Raw genomic sequence first — 17,500 nt, 5'->3', positions numbered from 1 at the left:
TTCAGGAGCCGTTTGGGTTCCGTTATCTCCACATCTTGGTCCTTCGAATGCTCCCAATCGGAAATATCCTTCCACGTCCCGTTAGCTTGAGGAGAAGTAGAGGCAAAGTTGTGTTCCAATGAAGACAACGTTTATAAAGCATTATCTTAGTCTACTATATGGGCCGTAATGTCCTACTTGGTGTCCCAGAACTAGAAGCATAACACGTGACGTTACTAACTGGCCTACCAAGAGAAATATATCTTCCGCGCGCTTGTCTGATATCCTCCAGCTCGGGCCCGCCTCGCGCTTACCTGTGCAGGTCACTGAAGCAGAGAGCGCCGCGAGGAGTAGACAGCACGAGGAGAGCATCTTCGAAATGCTCACGCGTTATTGGAGAGTGCGCGGAGGCCACCGAACACAGTAGCCTACGGAAAAGTATCCTGTCCAGCCTCCAGAAATTGGCTTTGTACCAGAAAACTAACAACACTAGTGAACACGACTAAACCAAACAGTTGACGTGCCTAGTTCTGAAGCTGCCGTTCATCTCGCTATTAAGATCAAAATCTAAAGCTAAAATAAGCACACAGTTCACAGACGCTAAGTTGTTGCTCTGTTTGGCATGCCAGGGTCTGTGTGTGTGTGTGTGTGTGTATGAAGGTGAATGCGTTTGGTTTGCCATTGATCGCGGGCGGGGAGAAAGGTACAGAAAGAAATTTGAGCACAAGAGTAGTTGAGTTTCTCTCCAGAACGGGTAGAGCACGTGAGATGGAGCACACACACACATGGTTAGTACATCTCAGAGCCCAGTTCAAAAAACAAACCCTTTTCCTGTTCAGACCATGTCCTCTCACACATTTTATATAGGCCTACTTTATTTGATTCCACTTTACAAGTCAAGTTACATTAGGAATCAAATCTTCTGAATAATCCAGTAGATTAAAGCCGTTCAGCAATCTATCATGAGTTTACAGATTCAAGGGTATAGGAAGCATAGTCTCTTCCAAATAAACATGCTTCCTATAATTGCTGATATGGAACAGTACTTCACTAGCTGCTTGGCCTTAGTTTTATCCCCAATGCAAAGTCCACGGACCGCCAACCTATGTACATGACCTAGGCTACCAAACACTAACACAATGAGCTTGCATATCCTAGGTTCTCAGTGGCAGAAATCAAAGGCTGGTATTTGAGAGTTTTTGTACAGTAGGCCTATGAGTCCTCCATAAATAGGTCAAAAGCACATGACACTTTAAATATTTTAACTTTTCTAGCATTCTAAGAAATGGAGATAATGATGGTTAATACATCTCAGAGCCCAGTTCACAAAACAAACCCAGTTCCTGTTCAGAGCATGTCCTCACACACACACACACACACACACACAAAGGTGACTGGTGTCCTCCAGCTGCAGACAGAATGGAGAATTCCAGAAATAGTTGGCGCAGGAAGGGATCGGGTGGTGCTGCTGACATCAGCGGGTGGAGATCGATCGGAGGAGACGGAGATCAGGAAAGGAGTACAAGAGGACGTCCTTCAACATACACACACACCCTTCAGCCTGGGTGTACACACACACACACAGGTCAGGTATAGTATAGTATTGTGTCGTATAGTCAGAGACTTTCTAATGAGACACAGCTTAGTTTGTAACGTGAATATGGCAGTTGTTTACACATATCCCGCCCCTTCCGCAGCAAAAATGTCAACATGTGAATACATCATGCCAATCATGTGTTGTGCTGTGAATACATCATGCCAATCGTGTGTTGTCGCCACTGGAGCAAGGTTGGTGTCATGAAGCCTTGCACACTCGCATTTCTGCTGAAATAGATGCCCGATAAACTTTGCAATATGGGCGGTGGAGGGACTGAAAGGACTTTGGCTACACGTGTAGAGATTAACTGTGTGGAGTTTTGGCTACACGTGTAGAGATTAACTGTGTGGAGTTTTGGCTACACGTGTAGAGATTAACTGTGTGGAGTTTGACTGTATGGAGGTGAAGTCTATAGAGGTTAACTGTAGCGATTAATTCTATGGAGCTGAACTGGATGGTGGTCAACTCTACAGTTAATCTCCATACAGTTCATCTCTACATTTTCCCTCTGAGATGAACTGTATGGAGATTAACTCTATGGTGGTTAACTGTAGAGATGAGCTCTATGGTGGTTAACACCATAGCTCTTTAGAGAACATCTACTCTCATAGCAACACTTACAACAAGTCTTACTGATCCTAGCACTCACCAGCCGTTTTAAACTGACAAGTAACTGTTAAAAACAGCACTCACAGATGCACTTATTCTTACTGTACTCTAATGTTTTTTAAACGGTCCTAAAATTGTGAGAATTGTTCTAAAACTTACTGTTTACCATGTTGTTAGTCGCTTTGGTTAAAAAAGCGTCAGCCAAATGTAATGTAATGTAACTGTATGGCGATGAGCTCTATGGTGGTTAACTATGTTGATGAGCTCTATGGTGGTTAACTGTGGAGATGAACTCTATGGTGGTTAACTGTATGGAGATGGAGGAGAACTGTACAGACGACCTGCTCTGAGGAGCATCAGAAATCAGGGCCCGTCAGCAGCATGGTTATAGTTATAATGGGCCAGTCAGCATCATGGTTATAATGGGCCAGCCAGCATCATGGTTATGGTTATAATGGGCCAGTCAGCATCGGATAGATACTTGATCCCCAAGGGGAGATTCAAGAATGCCAGCATCAGGGTGTTTAATGATTAGGATGCAGCATCAAGGTGTTTAATGATTAGAATGCAGCATCATGGTGTTTAATGATTAGAATGCAGCATCATAATGATTAGAATGCAGCATCATGGTTTTCAATGATCTTTTATTGTTCAGTCTGAAGAGAACAATGGGGAACACAAACACACAATAAAAAATGTAAAAAAAAAAAACGTCAGTGTGGGTGAGAACACAGCGGCAGCAACACCATAAACTGCATAAAACCTCCTAAAAAATGAAATCATAATAATAATAATAATAAAAACATCAACGAAAACTGGCCAACGCATGATCCACAGTCACCATACAACTTCTGGAAGAAACAGTTCAACTACACACACACCATTACACACACAAACCATTTAAACGTTTCACTCACACACACACACACCATTTAAACGTTTCACTCACACACACACACACACACCATTTAAACGTTTCACTCACACACACACACACACCATTTAAACGTTTCACTCACACACACCATTTAAACTTTTCACTCACACACACCATTTAAACTGTTCACACACACCATTTAAACTGTTCACACACACACACCATTTAAACTGTTCACACACACACACACACACCATTTAAACTGATCACACACACACACACACACCATTTAAACTGATCACACACACACACACACACCATTTAAACTGATCACACACACACACACACACCATTTAAACTGATCACACACACACACACACACACACACACCATTTAAACTGTTCACTCTCACACACACATACTCACACCATTTAAACTGTCCACTCTCTCACACACACACACACACACACCATTTCAACTGTTCACTCTCTCACACACACAGAAACAGTTCCACTCCCTGGCACACAGCCAAGTCAGTCAATCATCTCTACACACACACACTTTAGCAGAGATGAAGCACTTAAGATAATTGTGTGTGTGTGTGTGATTCACCCAGCTCATTAAATACTCAGGTCTGTTCCAGAGCACAGAGAAACACACACACACACACACACACACACACACGGGAGGATTAGACAGATGGAGTGTGGTAGGATATCAAAAGATCCCTGCGCCCACACACACTCCGATAATATTTCACTTAACTGTTGTGTACGTACACACACATACATACACACACACACACACACACACACACAGGCCTGAGCAGCAGTAATGCCTAATGAGGTAAACCCACACACACTGCAAGCAGCCTGGCACAATCTCCTACTCATGTCCTGTGTCCACACACACAGATGCAGATGTGGGCGTGGTTTGCTCCCAGGAGGGCGTGGCCAGTGTGTGTGTGCGGAACAGAGGCGGCTGTGGCAGTCTTGGAGGGGAGAGCAGCTCTCTCTCTGTGTGTGTGTGTGTGGATAGAGTGTGTGTGTGTGCGTGTGAGCTGAGTGTGTGTGTGTACTGAGCGTATGGTGATTGTGTGTGTGTGGTTAGCGTGTGTGAGCTGAGTGTGTGTGTGAGGTGGAGGTGTGTGTGGTTAGCGTGTGGTGAGTGTGTGTGTGCTGAGTGTCTGTGTGAGGTGTGTGTGGTTAGCATGTGGTAAGTGTGTGTGTGAGGTGTGTGTGGTTAGTGTGTGGTGAGTGTGTGTGTGTGGTGTGTGTGGTTAGCGTGTGGTGAGTGTGTGTGTGTACTGAGCGTGTGGTGATTGTGTGTGTGAGGTGTGTGTGTGTGTGTGTGTGTGTGTGTGTGTGTGTGAGCTGAGTGAGCGTGTGTGGTTAGCGTGTGGTGAGTGTGTGTGTGTGGTGTGTGTGGTTAGCGTGTGGTGATTGTGTGTGTGAGGTGTGTGTGTGTGTGTGGTTAGCGTGTGGTGATTGTGTGTGTGAGGTGTGTGTGTGTGTGTGTGTGTGTGAGCTGAGTGTGTGTGTGTGGTTAGCGTGTGGTGAGTGTGTGTGAGCTGAGTGTGTGTGTGAGGTGTGTGTGGTGAGTGTGTGTGTGGATAGTGTGTGTGTGGTTAGCGTGTGGTGAGTGTGTGTGTGAGCTGAGTGTGTGTGTGAGGTGTGTGTGGTAGCTGCTGTCCTGGTGTCCAGTGCAGCTCTGCAGCAGCAGGTCCAGCTGTGCTCGGTAGCGCCCCCCCGAGGCTGAGGCGGCCGGCGGTACTGCAGGAGCCAGACGCAGCAGCAGCCCGTCGTCCCAGTCCGAGTTCGACGAGTCCGAACCCTCCCAGCACTCGTCCAGGCCGGAGGGGGTGTGTGTGTGTGCGTGTGCGTGTGCGTGTGTGTGCGTGTGTGTGTGTGGTGAGAGTGTGGGGGGGCTGTTGGGGCGCGGGTCAGCTTTGGTGGGCGTGTCATACTGGAAGTAGGGGTAGAGCAGCGGAGGGCCCAGCTCCCACAGACAGGAAGTGGTCATGGGCTCTTCCTGTAGATCTGGGGGTGGAGTCAGAGGGGGCGGCTGTCCCCCAGAGGCGGTTCTGCAGCGTTTGGGGGCGGGCTTATCACATTCTGAAAGGCTGCGTTTCCGTAGGTTGAAGTCACACTCTGGTTGGTATGGCAACAGCATTGGTGGCGAGAGACCACTCCCACTGCTCTTCACAAACCAATCACAGTCCAGTGTCTCTCCAGACACGCCCACTTCCAGTGTCCAAGCCTCATTCTCACGCCACTGCTCCACCAATGGCAGCACTACAGCAGGTGAGGGGGCGGGGCTGACTGCATCAGAGGTGAGGGGCATGTGGGAATGGGTGAGATCTGATTGGTAGGAGGGTGGTGCATGGGTGAGATCTGATTGGTAGGAGGGTGGTGCATGGGTGGGGCTCTGGGACGCGCCGACTGCTGGAGTGGGGGGGTCTACTGCCACAATGGGAGGGTCTGTGGCACTGTGTGTGTGTGTGGGGGTGGGTGCGTGTGTGTGTGTGGGAGGGTCTGTGGCACTGTGTGTGTGTGTGGGGGTGGGTGCGTGTGTGTGTGTGGGAGGGTCTGTGGCACTGTGTGTGTGTGTGGGGGTGGATGTGGGAGGGTCGGTGGCGCTGGGTGTGCGTGTGGGGGTGGGTGTGTGTGTGTGCGTCATGTCAGGTTTGGGTGTGTGTGTGTCTGTGTGTGTATGTGACTGCATGTCAAGGCTGTGAGTTTGTGTGTGAGTGTGTGCCAGCTTCTCTGGGTTGTGTGTGTGTGTGTCTGTCAGCATCTCTATGCTGTGTGTGTGTTGAGGTGTGTGTATGAGTGTGTGTGTGTCTGCCAGCATCTCTATGCTGTGTGTGTGTTGAGGTGTGTGTATGAGTGTGTGCGTGTCTGCCAGCATCTCTATGCTGTGTGTGTGTGTGTGTGTGTCTGCCAGCATCTCTATGCTGTGTGTGTGTTGAGGTGTGTGTGTGTCTGTGACGATCCCTGGGCTGTGTGTGAGTGTGTGTGACACCATCTCTGAGATATGTGTGAGCTGAAGTGTGTGTGAGAGGGTTTCTGGGTCATGCGTGTGATGGGGTGTGTGTGTGAGTGCCTGCACCCCAGGACTGTGTGGGTGAGTGTGTGTCTCCAGGTTGGTGTGGCTGTGTGTGGGTTGGAGTGTGTGTGTGGGTGTGTGTGTGTGTATCTGTGGCTCCAGGCTGGTGTGGCGGTGTGTGTGTGTGGGTGTGTGTGCCTCCTGGTTTGTGAGGCTGTGTGTGGGTTGGAGTGTGTGTGCGGGTGTGTGTGTGTGTATCTGTGGCTCCAGGCTGGTGTGGCTGTGTGCGTGTTGGAGAGTGTGTGCCTCCTGGTTTGTGTTAGGGCTGTGTGTGGGTGTGTGTATGTGTATCTGTGGCTCCAGGCTGGTGGGGCTGTGTGTGTGTTGGAGACTGTGTGTGTGTTGGGGAGTGTGAGTGTGTGTGTGTGTGTGTATCTGTGGCTCCAGGCTGGTGGGGCTGTGTGTGTGTTGGAGAGTGTGTGTGGGTGTGTGTGCCTCCTGGTTTGTGTTAGGGCTGTGTGTGTGTTGGAGAGTGTGTGTGTGGGTGTGTGTGTGTATCTGTGGCTCCAGGCTGGTGGGGCTGTGTGTGTGTTGGAGAGTGTGTGTGGGTGTGTGTGCCTCCTGGTTTGTGTTAGGGCTGTGTGTGTGTTGGAGAGTGTGTGTGTGGGTGTGTGTGCGTATCTGTGGCTCCAGGCTGGTGGGGCTGTGTGTCTTTAGCTCAGGGGTCAAGAGAGACTCAGGTGAAGACCTGCAGAGGAAAGAAACACACACACACACCCCAATATTACTATACACATTATAAAACACACACACACGCACCTCAATATTACTATACACATTATAAAACACACACACGCACCCCAATATTACTATACACATTATAACACACACACACCACAATATTACTATACACATTATAAAACACACACACACACACACACACACACACACACACACACACACACCAATATTACTATACACATTATAAAACACACACACACACACCCCAATATTACTATACACATTATAAAACACACACACACACCCCAATATTACTATACACATTATAAAACACACACACACACACACACACACACACACACACCCCAATATTACTATACACATTATAAAACACACACACCCCAATATTACTATACACATTATAAAACACACACACACACCAATATTACTATACACATTATAAAACACACACACGCACCCCAATATTACTATACACATTATAACACACACACACCACAATATTACTATACACATTATAAAACACACACACACACACACCAATATTACTATACACATTATAAAACACACACACGCACCCCAATATTACTATACACATTATAACACACACACACCACAATATTACTATACACATTATAAAACACACACACACACACACACACACACCAATATTACTATACACATTATAAAACACACACACACACCCCAATATTACTATACACATTATAAAACACACACACACACCCCAATATTACTATACACATTATAAAACACACACACACACACACACACACACACACACACACACACCCCAATATTACTATACACATTATAAAACACACACACCCCAATATTACTATACACATTATAAAACACACACACACACCAATATTACTATACACATTATAACACACACACACACACACCCCCCCCAATATTACTATACACATTATAAAACACACACACACCCCAATATTACTATACACATTATAACACACACACACACACACACACACACACGCACCCCAATATTACTATACACATTATAACACACACACACACACGCACCCCAATATTACTATACACATTATAACACACACACACACACCCCAATATTACTATACACATTATAACACACACACACCCCAATATTACTATACACATTATAACACACACACACACACACACACACCCCAATATTACTATACACATTATAACACACACACACCAATATTACACTATACACATTATAACACACACACACACATTATACTAAACACATTTTATTATACGGCTCTTCACAATGCTAGTAGAACGCTCCATTGACTTGAATGGGATTTCCCAACGTTCTACGGTAAAATAAATTCATGTAATTACCGCTGCAAACATATAATTACCACTGTCAATGGCAACGGGTTTTGTGCTTTTGATACGTCTTTCATATCACTACGCAAGGACTGGAACTTCATTCAAAAGTGAAAGCAGACGGTTGATCAGCTGTGTTCTAAAGAATGTTTGATTCAAGTTCAGCAGCGTGTGTTGTTGCGAACTATTTGTTTCTCAGCAAATGCCACGATGAACGGTAACAAATAGGCTAGGCTATGTAGGCTAAAGTCATATCGTGGGGAGTTTATTATTTCGTTTTGGCAAGTAGCCGTATAATAAGCGGGATAATGTATAGAACGCCGGTCATTATGGAAAAATAAGTCCCTTCAGGGCGAAACAAGACCCCTCCGCTGGTGCGTCGGGGTCCGGTTCGCCCTGTCGGGACTTATTTTCCCAATAATGACCGGCGTTCTATACATTATCCCTTACATAACACACACACCCCAATATTATACTATACACATAACACACCCCCCCGATATGTTTTGGATGAACTAGAGTGGTGGACACCGAAATTTTGACTATTGGTCCTGTCTCGACCTTTCTGACTCGTTTTGAATCGCCTTTGACTACTCTAAATGGTTGCCAACAGGCATACTGTAGTAGGCTACTCAAACATGTCCTAACACAACCCTTAATGTTCGTTTTCAAAACTGTGCAACTCACCGAGCGGTTAGTGGTGTTCGTTGATGTTCCAAAACAAGTAGCGTAGCGAAATACAGTTTCTGTCGTGTTTTATTTAACATTTTGTAAAATCCCATTGATTTCTGTTGGAAGACTCATTGCACGTTGATATTACTGCGCCACCGTCTATGCTTCAGGTTCAAATATTGAGCGGAAGTTTATACGCGGTTGTGAGGTGTCTGAATAAATAGTTCCACAACAGGCCTAGCAAATAAGACGGCTGGAAATAATACATTGCACCGATATATTTGCTTTTAATAATCAACGAACACCACTAACCACTCGGTGAGTTGCACAGTTTTGAAAACAAACATTAAGGGTTGTTTTAGGACATGTTTGAGTAGCCTACTACAGTATGCCTGTTGGCAACCACTCTGAGCAGTCAAAGGCGATTCAAAACGAGTCAGAAAAGTCGAGACAGGACCAATCGTCAAAATTTCAGTGTCCACCACTCTAGTTCATCCAAAACAAACCAGAAAAGGGACTCAAAGTGCTAAAAACCGGAATTTTGCTTTAATGAGTGTCAAGTCTGTTTTCAATAGCATTTAAATGAGTGTCAACCAGGCTTGGAATTTCACCATTCTGGGGGCAAGGCCACTTGGCCTTCAGTTGGGCATATTTGGTGGGGGGCACAAAGGCCAAATGTCAGGGCACCAAGGCCAAAGTTAACTATACAGTAGTAGGCTATAAAAATGATCAAAGTTGTATTTAGTCTATTCACTGCAGTAGACCTGCATCACTGTATGAAACATTACAAAAACATGAAACATGACATAACATAGAACTGTAAATCATCTGATCATCTAATATTTACAGATTTCTAGGCTATATATAACATTTATTTTATATTTGGCCTGTTATGAAATCATGTATTGAACAATTTAAGCACAGCTCAGCTTTAAGAAACTCAAATAGCCTAGATGCATGCTTAGCATTTTGTGATCATTAAGGCTACTTTCACAAACTCTTAGTCAACTGTCCTCTGATTTACCAATATCTAGACGATATTTGTAACATTTATTTTGTATTTGGCCCGTTATGAAATCATGTGGAACAATTTAAACACATTGTAAAACTTAAAGCCCAAATTTGGAGACATCCATGTATGTCGAACTTTACTGCAAATTCAAAACGGGATTACTCTGGAACGGCTAACTGTACAGGGGCTTTACACCTTTGTGTTCGGTAAGGTCTCCTGTTTATTCTGATATCTGGTTTGTCACGTGTTAAAAGAAGGGTTCGTAAAGTATTCCACCGAGATGAATGGGTAGGGAGATCATGGGACGCAACCGTCAGTGTAGAATGTATGATTAAATTGAATTATATTATTTACTTTTCTCGCGAACCGTTCAACACAGCAATTATCGGCTAACATCGTTTAAAAGCTGAGAAAAAGCTCTTTCATGTGATACTTGCGATGTCTGTGTGATGAATAGGCTACTTCGCGAGTAGTTCAACTAAGAATGGGTGAATTTGGACGCACTTTCTTTCTTGCGCTGTCACTTTCTCCACTGCGTAAAAGACTAAATTAATTTTATTTAGCACAGGCTAAATAAAAATCGCTATTAGTAGGACGCAAAGCAGAATATTGAAAGAAGGGGGCACCAAGGCCACCGTGGCCTGTAAACCTCTGATTTTCAAAGGGGCCTCACGGCCAACGCAAGGGGCTACGACGGCCATGGCCATCGTGGCCGCCGTGAAATTCCTACCCTGGTGTCAACTCTGTTAATTTAAGATTTTGCTCTGTTATCAGAACATACCGTGAAACAAAGGTTTCACAATACAAGGTTTCAGATAACAACTTTGCTGAAAACATTTCAAATAGATGCCAGTTAGCGCATTAACTAACACAAGTTTTTGTGTAAACTAGCCTGTTGTTGTTTCATAGCCTTTTGCTTGTGTGTAGTTATTTGCTAGATTTCAACAAGAGCTCATGATATGGTATGGGCTCACTTGAGCTGTCAAACACGGTCCTATGTGGTGCACCCCTCTGCTTTACGCTTATCGCTTATATCTTGACACATTTATGTTAGCTAACTGTATAGAATGTGGTGGTATCAGAGCAAGATGTTACAGATGGCGCATGACATGCAGTGATGCCTCCTATTTCAAAAAAGAAAAAGAAACGCTGGAGATTTAAGTGGCAGCGAAATGAGGGACCGAAATCCACGTTGTTATTCGATGTCGTTGCTGGTGTCTGCCTCGACGCCGGTTCCATATTAGAACCAGGTTTCGGTTCCATATTAGAACCAGGTTTCGGTGGCCAACCCTAATAAGGAGGAGAGGAAAGAGGTGGCCAACCCTAATAAGGAGGAGAGGAAAGAGGTGGCCAACCCTAATAAGGAGGTTTCTGTGGCCAACCCTAATAAGGAGGAGAGGAAAGAGGAAAAAAAGTCTTACGGCTGGGGGTCCTGGGAGAGGGCGGGGCTAAGGAAGAACGGACACTCCAGGGAGCCAATCAGCTTGTCCAGAACAACGTAGTTAGCAGAGTCCGCAGCAAATCGCAGATGCTGCTCACACGTCACATGCTACAAGGATACACACACACAAACACACACACACACACACACCAGATAATTAAAACAGATGCTGCTCACACGTCACATGCTACAGGGATACACACACACACTTATGATGCTGCTCACACGCCACATGCTACAGGGATACACACACACACATACACACACACTTATGATGCTGCTCACACGCCACATGCTACAGGGATACACACACACACACACACGCACACACACATTACAGATCATTAACACACACACGCAGATGCTGCTCACACGTCACATGCTACAAGGATACACACACACACAGGCACACACACATTACAGATCATTAACACACACACGCAGATGCTGCTCACACGTCACATGCTACAAGGATACACACACACACAGAGATCATGAACAAACACACACACACACACATTACAGATCATTAACACACACACACACACACACACTTACCTGCTCCTGGTCGGTGAAGGCCTGCTGGCAGCACTCACAGTATCCAGGATTCTTTCTACGGGGCTTCAGGCATGGAGTGGCGGCATGCTCTGCACTGCTACACACACACACACACACACACACACACACAGCAGTCTATCAGCATGCCATGGGCACAAACAGAGGCCTTTCTTTCACCTCCAGGTGCTGCATTTCTATTGGTTCTCTGTGGAAGGAGATGCTGCATTTCTATTGGTTATCGATGGTTTCTCCTAGGGTGACGTCCCGAAAAATTCCGTACAGTCCCGAAATACAAGCAGTTGTCCCGAATCCCGCCCTTACTGTCTGATACACTAACCACACACACACACACCTAACTGTCTGATACACTAAACACTATTCATCATGGTGGTTGGCTGCTCATTGCCTGCAACAGTCCTGTATCTTTGCAGCATAGCCTACTCGTTTGATTGATAACATTACTCGCTCGATTGGTAACACGCCTACTCGCTCGATTGATAACATTACTCGCTCGATTGATAACATGCACTGGCAATAAGCTCATTTTAATAAGCTCATTTTGAATTGATAACACACACTGGTAATTGGTAACTGGTCATTTTCACTGTTGACATGAAGGCTCAGGCTGCCAGGACCTGATGAACACGCCGCTAAAAAGCACAAACGAGTGTGCAAGGAAGTTGCAACCGTGACGACAGGGAAAGTGCAGGCTAACCACACACACAGCAGCCGCGAGGACAGGGAAAGTACAGGCTAACCACACACACACACACAGCAGCCGCGAGGACAGGGAAAGTACAGGCTAACCACACACACACACACACACACACACACAGCAGCCGCGAGGACAGGGAAAGTACAGGCACGAGGAGTGATGGGTTGTATAAAATGAACGTTGCTGATGTCTGGGTTACACTAAGCTACAACAACACAATCATTATGTTTTCTTAATGACCGACAGTTTAGTTTATAATTAAAAAATAATTTTGGCATAAAATAGGCTAGGCCTATTAGCGTTAAGTGTAATAGATAGGCCTGATTTACACACACTGTCAAAGCGCTAAAAGTAGGCTGGTTTACCAAATGACAGACAGTTGGATTTCTGAATAAAAATAATAGCTTAGAATTCTTATATGTGTAAAGCCCCTCTCCCCTCGTGTACACCCCTCCTCCCCCGTGCCCCGTCCCGAATTTCACCCATTCTCATTGGTCCCTCTAGTTTCTCCGCTCTACTGTAGCCACTCCCCCTCTCACACGGCACAGCGCAGGGCTGCACACAGAGGAGGGGCAGCAGAGTTTTGGCAGCACTGAATGTGTTAAATGCACAGGCAGAGGAGGGGCAGTGGAGTTTTGGCAGCACTGAATGTGTTAAATGCACAGGCAGAGGAGGGGCAGCGGGTGGGGCAGAGGAGGGGCAGCGGGTGGGGCAAGGAAAGGCTGTGTATGTAAGAAGGGCAGCTCAATGAAAGGATTTTATCGTATCTTTAATTTAAATAGTACAACATAGAACATCAATGTATGGCGGCCGATTTTGATTTCGTGGCGCCCCGCCAGAGATTAGTCAATGTATGGGAAACACTGAAGTTGTAAAAGTAAAAATATTTGCCAGCACGCGTTCTGCTTGACGAATCGACGCGCATATTTTGCGTCGACGTAATCGATTACGTTGACGCGTTGTCCCAGCTCTACCAAGGGTGTTTTTTTAACGAAAAATACTGTCTCCACGGATTATTTGATGTGTTTTAATGCAGAAAAACACCCTTGGGTCAATTGTCGCTGGAATTACACTTTAACTCAAAACAGCTGTTAGGCTGTTATGTTATGTCATTTTGATCTGTAAAAATGTCACATGCAGCCATGCCTAAATTCTGCTTACTGCACATTAATTATAGGCTAATATATTATAATATAATATTCAGTATTCATTAGAGGCTAATATATTATAATATAATATTCCGTATTCATTATAGGCTAATATATTACAATATAATATTCAGTATATTTGCTAATATATTATAATATAATATTCCGTATTCATTATTGAATATAGAACTCGATTTCTCCCGTTTCCTCTAAGATGCCTGGCCACTTTAAATTCAGCATTCCTGTATAAGTGTGTATATCTGTGTTTGTGAGATGACCTAAATGTGATGCAGATAAGCCCTAAGTGTGTATATCCGTGTTTGTGAGATGACCTAAATGTGATGCAGATAAGCCCTAAGTGTGTATATCCGTGTTTGTGAGATGTAGGTATGTGTGTATATCTGTGTTTGTGAGGTTACCTAAATGTGATGCAGATAAGCTTCCACAGAAGATACTTTCTGCTGTTCTTGTTCTAAATTATGAGATGATAAAGACAAATGATATGAAAATGCTTGTGTATTTTGCTAAATGATATGAAAATGCTTGTGTATTTTGCTAAATAGTTTTGTTGCATGAAATGTTGTATATTGATTTCAATTCTACATTTCTTTTTTCTTTTCACTTTTAACTTGTACTATCATGTGCTCCATCAATCAGGTGATCTCTGCTAGTCATGTGACCTACTTGATTGACCTGCTTTGAAAGAGTGGCAAACGAAAAAACGCTCTGATTAAGGCCAACGCCGAAATGCGTAGGCATGTTTAAGTAGCTAAATAAGAAAATACAGTTTTTATATGCATCCTTCTTGAGTGCCTCGGATTTGTCTTAATTTTTTAATTATCGAATGCTTCCAATCAAGTCTTTGTGTCTTTTGAAAAACAAATTATAAACACAATGATATGCATTTCTATAATATTTTATAAACACAATGATATGCATTTCTATAATATTTATAAACACAATGATATGCATTTCTATAATATTTATAAACACAATGATATGCATTTCTATAATATTAATCATGCCATAAAATAACAAAAACAACACACCAGTCTCTTATAGCCTAGGCCTACCTATTTAATAATTATTTAAAGAATTGGATACTATAAAATGGAAATAAAATGTTATATTAAACACATGTTAAGAACTGTATTGCATTTGGGGGCCCTATTAGCATGTATATGTTTTTATACTGCATTAAAACGTATTGTTTCTGAATCGTATCCTATTAGTACGTATATGTTATTATACTGTATTAAAACGTATCGTTTCTGAATCGTATCCTATTAGTATATGTTTTTATACTGTATTAAAACGTATCGTTTCTGAATCGTATCCTATTATATGTATATGTTTTTATGCTGTATTAAAATGTATTAGTATATATTTTTATACTGTATTAAAACGTATCGATTATGAATCGTATCCTAGCTTATGTTTTTATACCGTATTAAAACGTATCGTTTCTGAATCGTATCCTAGCTTATGTTTTTATACCGTATTAAAATGTATCGTTTCTGAATCGTATCCTATTAGTATATGTTTTTATACTGTATTAAACCGTATCGTTTCTGAATCGTATCCTAGCTTATGCATCTAGATATGTACACCGTGTTCCAAATTATTATTAGATATGTATCAAATCGTCTTATAAAGGAGAGATGCACATCCCTAGTGTGTGTGTGTGTGAGAGAGAGACTGTGAGTGTGTGTGTGTGAGTGTCGTGTGTGTGAGTGTTGTGTGTGTGTGTGAGAGTGTGAGTGTTGTGTGTAGTTACCCGTTTTCTGGTGGCCCTTGCTGATTGGTGCGTTTGGGTTTGTGGGAGGGGCCAGTAGGCAGTTCAAAGGGGCTGAAGCGACTCCTGTAGTTCAGCTCTGGCAAACTCAGAGACTGGCCATACAGAGGCCTGTACCTCCTACAGAGAGAGAGAGAGCGGGGGAGAGGGAGAGAGAGAGAGAGAGAGAGAGAGAGAGAGAGAGAGAGAGGGAGAGAGGGAGGGAAGGAGAGAGAGAGCGAGGGACAGAAAGAGAGCGAGGGACAGAAAGAGAGAGAGGGAGAGAAGGAGAGAGAGGGGTGGGGGGGAGGGGGGTCAGTCAGGGGTTTGTATGTCCTACATTCACACACACACACACACTTCATACTGGACCTGCTACTCAACCAGTGAGAACACACACACAGGCATGCACGCATACTAACACACACGCCCCCACACACATACAACAACACACACACACACACACACACACATACTCCAACACACACACACACTAATGAGCTGTTGAAAGGCTGTTCCACTGCCCCCTGGACTGGCCATTAGCTAATGAGATCTACTGTAGAGCAGTATACAGCAACGAGAAGAGGAGGAGAGAGGGGAGAAGATGAGTGGGAAGAGAGGAGAGGAGAGAAGAGGAGGAGAGAAAAGAGGAGAGGAGAGAAGAGGTGGTGTTGCACTAGCGTAATGAATATGTGTAGCACTAGCATAATGAATACGTGTAGCACTAGCATAATGAATACGTGTTGCACTAGCATAATGAAAACCTGTTGCACTAGCATAATGAATATGTGTTGCACTAGCAATAATGAAAACCTGTTGCATTAGCATAATGAATATGTGTTGCACTAGCATAATGAATACCTGTTGCACTAGCATAATGAATACCTTTTGCACTAGCATAATGAATATGTGTTGCACTAGCAATAATGAAAACCTGTTGCACTAGCATAATAAATACCTGTTGCACTAGCATAATAAATACCTGTTGCACTAGCATAATGAATACCTGTTGCACTAGCATAATAAATACCTGTTGCACTAGCATAATGAATATGTGTTGCACTAGCATAATAAATACCTGTTGCACTAGCAATAATGAAAACCTGTTGCACTAGCATAATAAATACCTGTTGCACTAGCATAATGAATATGTGTTGCACTAGCATAATGAATACGTGTTGCCCTAGCATAATTAATATGTGTTGCACTAGCATAATGAACACGTGTTGCACTAGCATAATGAACACGTGTTGCACTAGCGTAATGAACACGTGTTGCACTAGCGTAATGAACACGTGTTGCACTAGCGTAATGAACACGTGTTGCACTAGCGTAATGAACACGTGTTGCACTAGCGTAATGAACACGTGTTGCACTAGCATAATGAATACGTGTTGCCCTAGCATAATTAATATGTGTTGCACTAGCATAATGAACACGTGTTGCACTAGCATAATGAACACGTGTTGCCCTAGCATAATTAATATGTGTTGCACTAGCATAATGAACACGTGTTGCACTAGCATAATGAATACCTGTTGCACTAGCATAATGAATATGTGTTGCACTAGCAATAATGAAAACCTGTTGCATTAGCATAATGAATATGTGTTGCACTAGCATAATGAATACCTGTTGCACTAGCATAATGAATACCTTTTGCACTAGCATAATGAATATGTGTTGCACTAGCAATAATGAAAACCTGTTGCACTAGCATAATAAATACCTGTTGCACTAGCATAATGAATATGTGTTGCACTAGCATAATAAATACCTGTTGCACTAGCAATAATGAAAACCTGTTGCACTAGCATAATAAATACCTGTTGCACTAGCATAATGAATATGTGTTGCACTAGCATAATGAATACGTGTTGCACTAGCATAATGAATACGTGTTGCCCTAGCATAATTAATATGTGTTGCACTAGCATAATGAACAC

General features: G+C 43.6%; 2 protein-coding genes across 2 annotated transcripts in view; both read right to left on the bottom strand.

Moving 5' to 3' along the window:
- LOC121705563 (disintegrin and metalloproteinase domain-containing protein 11-like) overlaps positions 1 to 351 on the bottom strand; it is a 4,542-nt gene extending 4,191 nt beyond the window's left edge. The window contains exons 1-2 of the mRNA XM_042086599.1: positions 294 to 351; positions 1 to 85 (exon numbers count right to left, since the gene is read on the bottom strand). The exon at positions 1 to 85 is cut by the window's left edge and continues 73 nt beyond it. Coding sequence (XP_041942533.1) covers positions 1 to 85; positions 294 to 351 — 143 coding nt within the window. The remainder of the gene's footprint in view (positions 86 to 293) is intronic.
- A 10,984-nt stretch (positions 352 to 11,335) lies between these two features.
- Positions 11,336 to 17,500, bottom strand: part of dbf4b (DBF4 zinc finger B) — a 19,036-nt gene continuing 12,871 nt past the window's right edge. The window contains exons 9-12 of the mRNA XM_042086598.1: positions 15,558 to 15,695; positions 11,918 to 12,014; positions 11,798 to 11,824; positions 11,336 to 11,467 (exon numbers count right to left, since the gene is read on the bottom strand). Of these exons, the coding sequence (XP_041942532.1) occupies positions 11,336 to 11,467; positions 11,798 to 11,824; positions 11,918 to 12,014; positions 15,558 to 15,695 (394 nt within the window). The remainder of the gene's footprint in view (positions 11,468 to 11,797; positions 11,825 to 11,917; positions 12,015 to 15,557; positions 15,696 to 17,500) is intronic.

This window comes from Alosa sapidissima, chromosome 3 (assembly GCF_018492685.1).
Source record: "Alosa sapidissima isolate fAloSap1 chromosome 3, fAloSap1.pri, whole genome shotgun sequence".
Classification (NCBI taxonomy): domain Eukaryota; kingdom Metazoa; phylum Chordata; class Actinopteri; order Clupeiformes; family Clupeidae; genus Alosa; species Alosa sapidissima.
The sequence above is the reverse complement of the archived record's forward strand: the minus strand, read 5'-3'. Positions and strand labels throughout refer to the sequence as shown.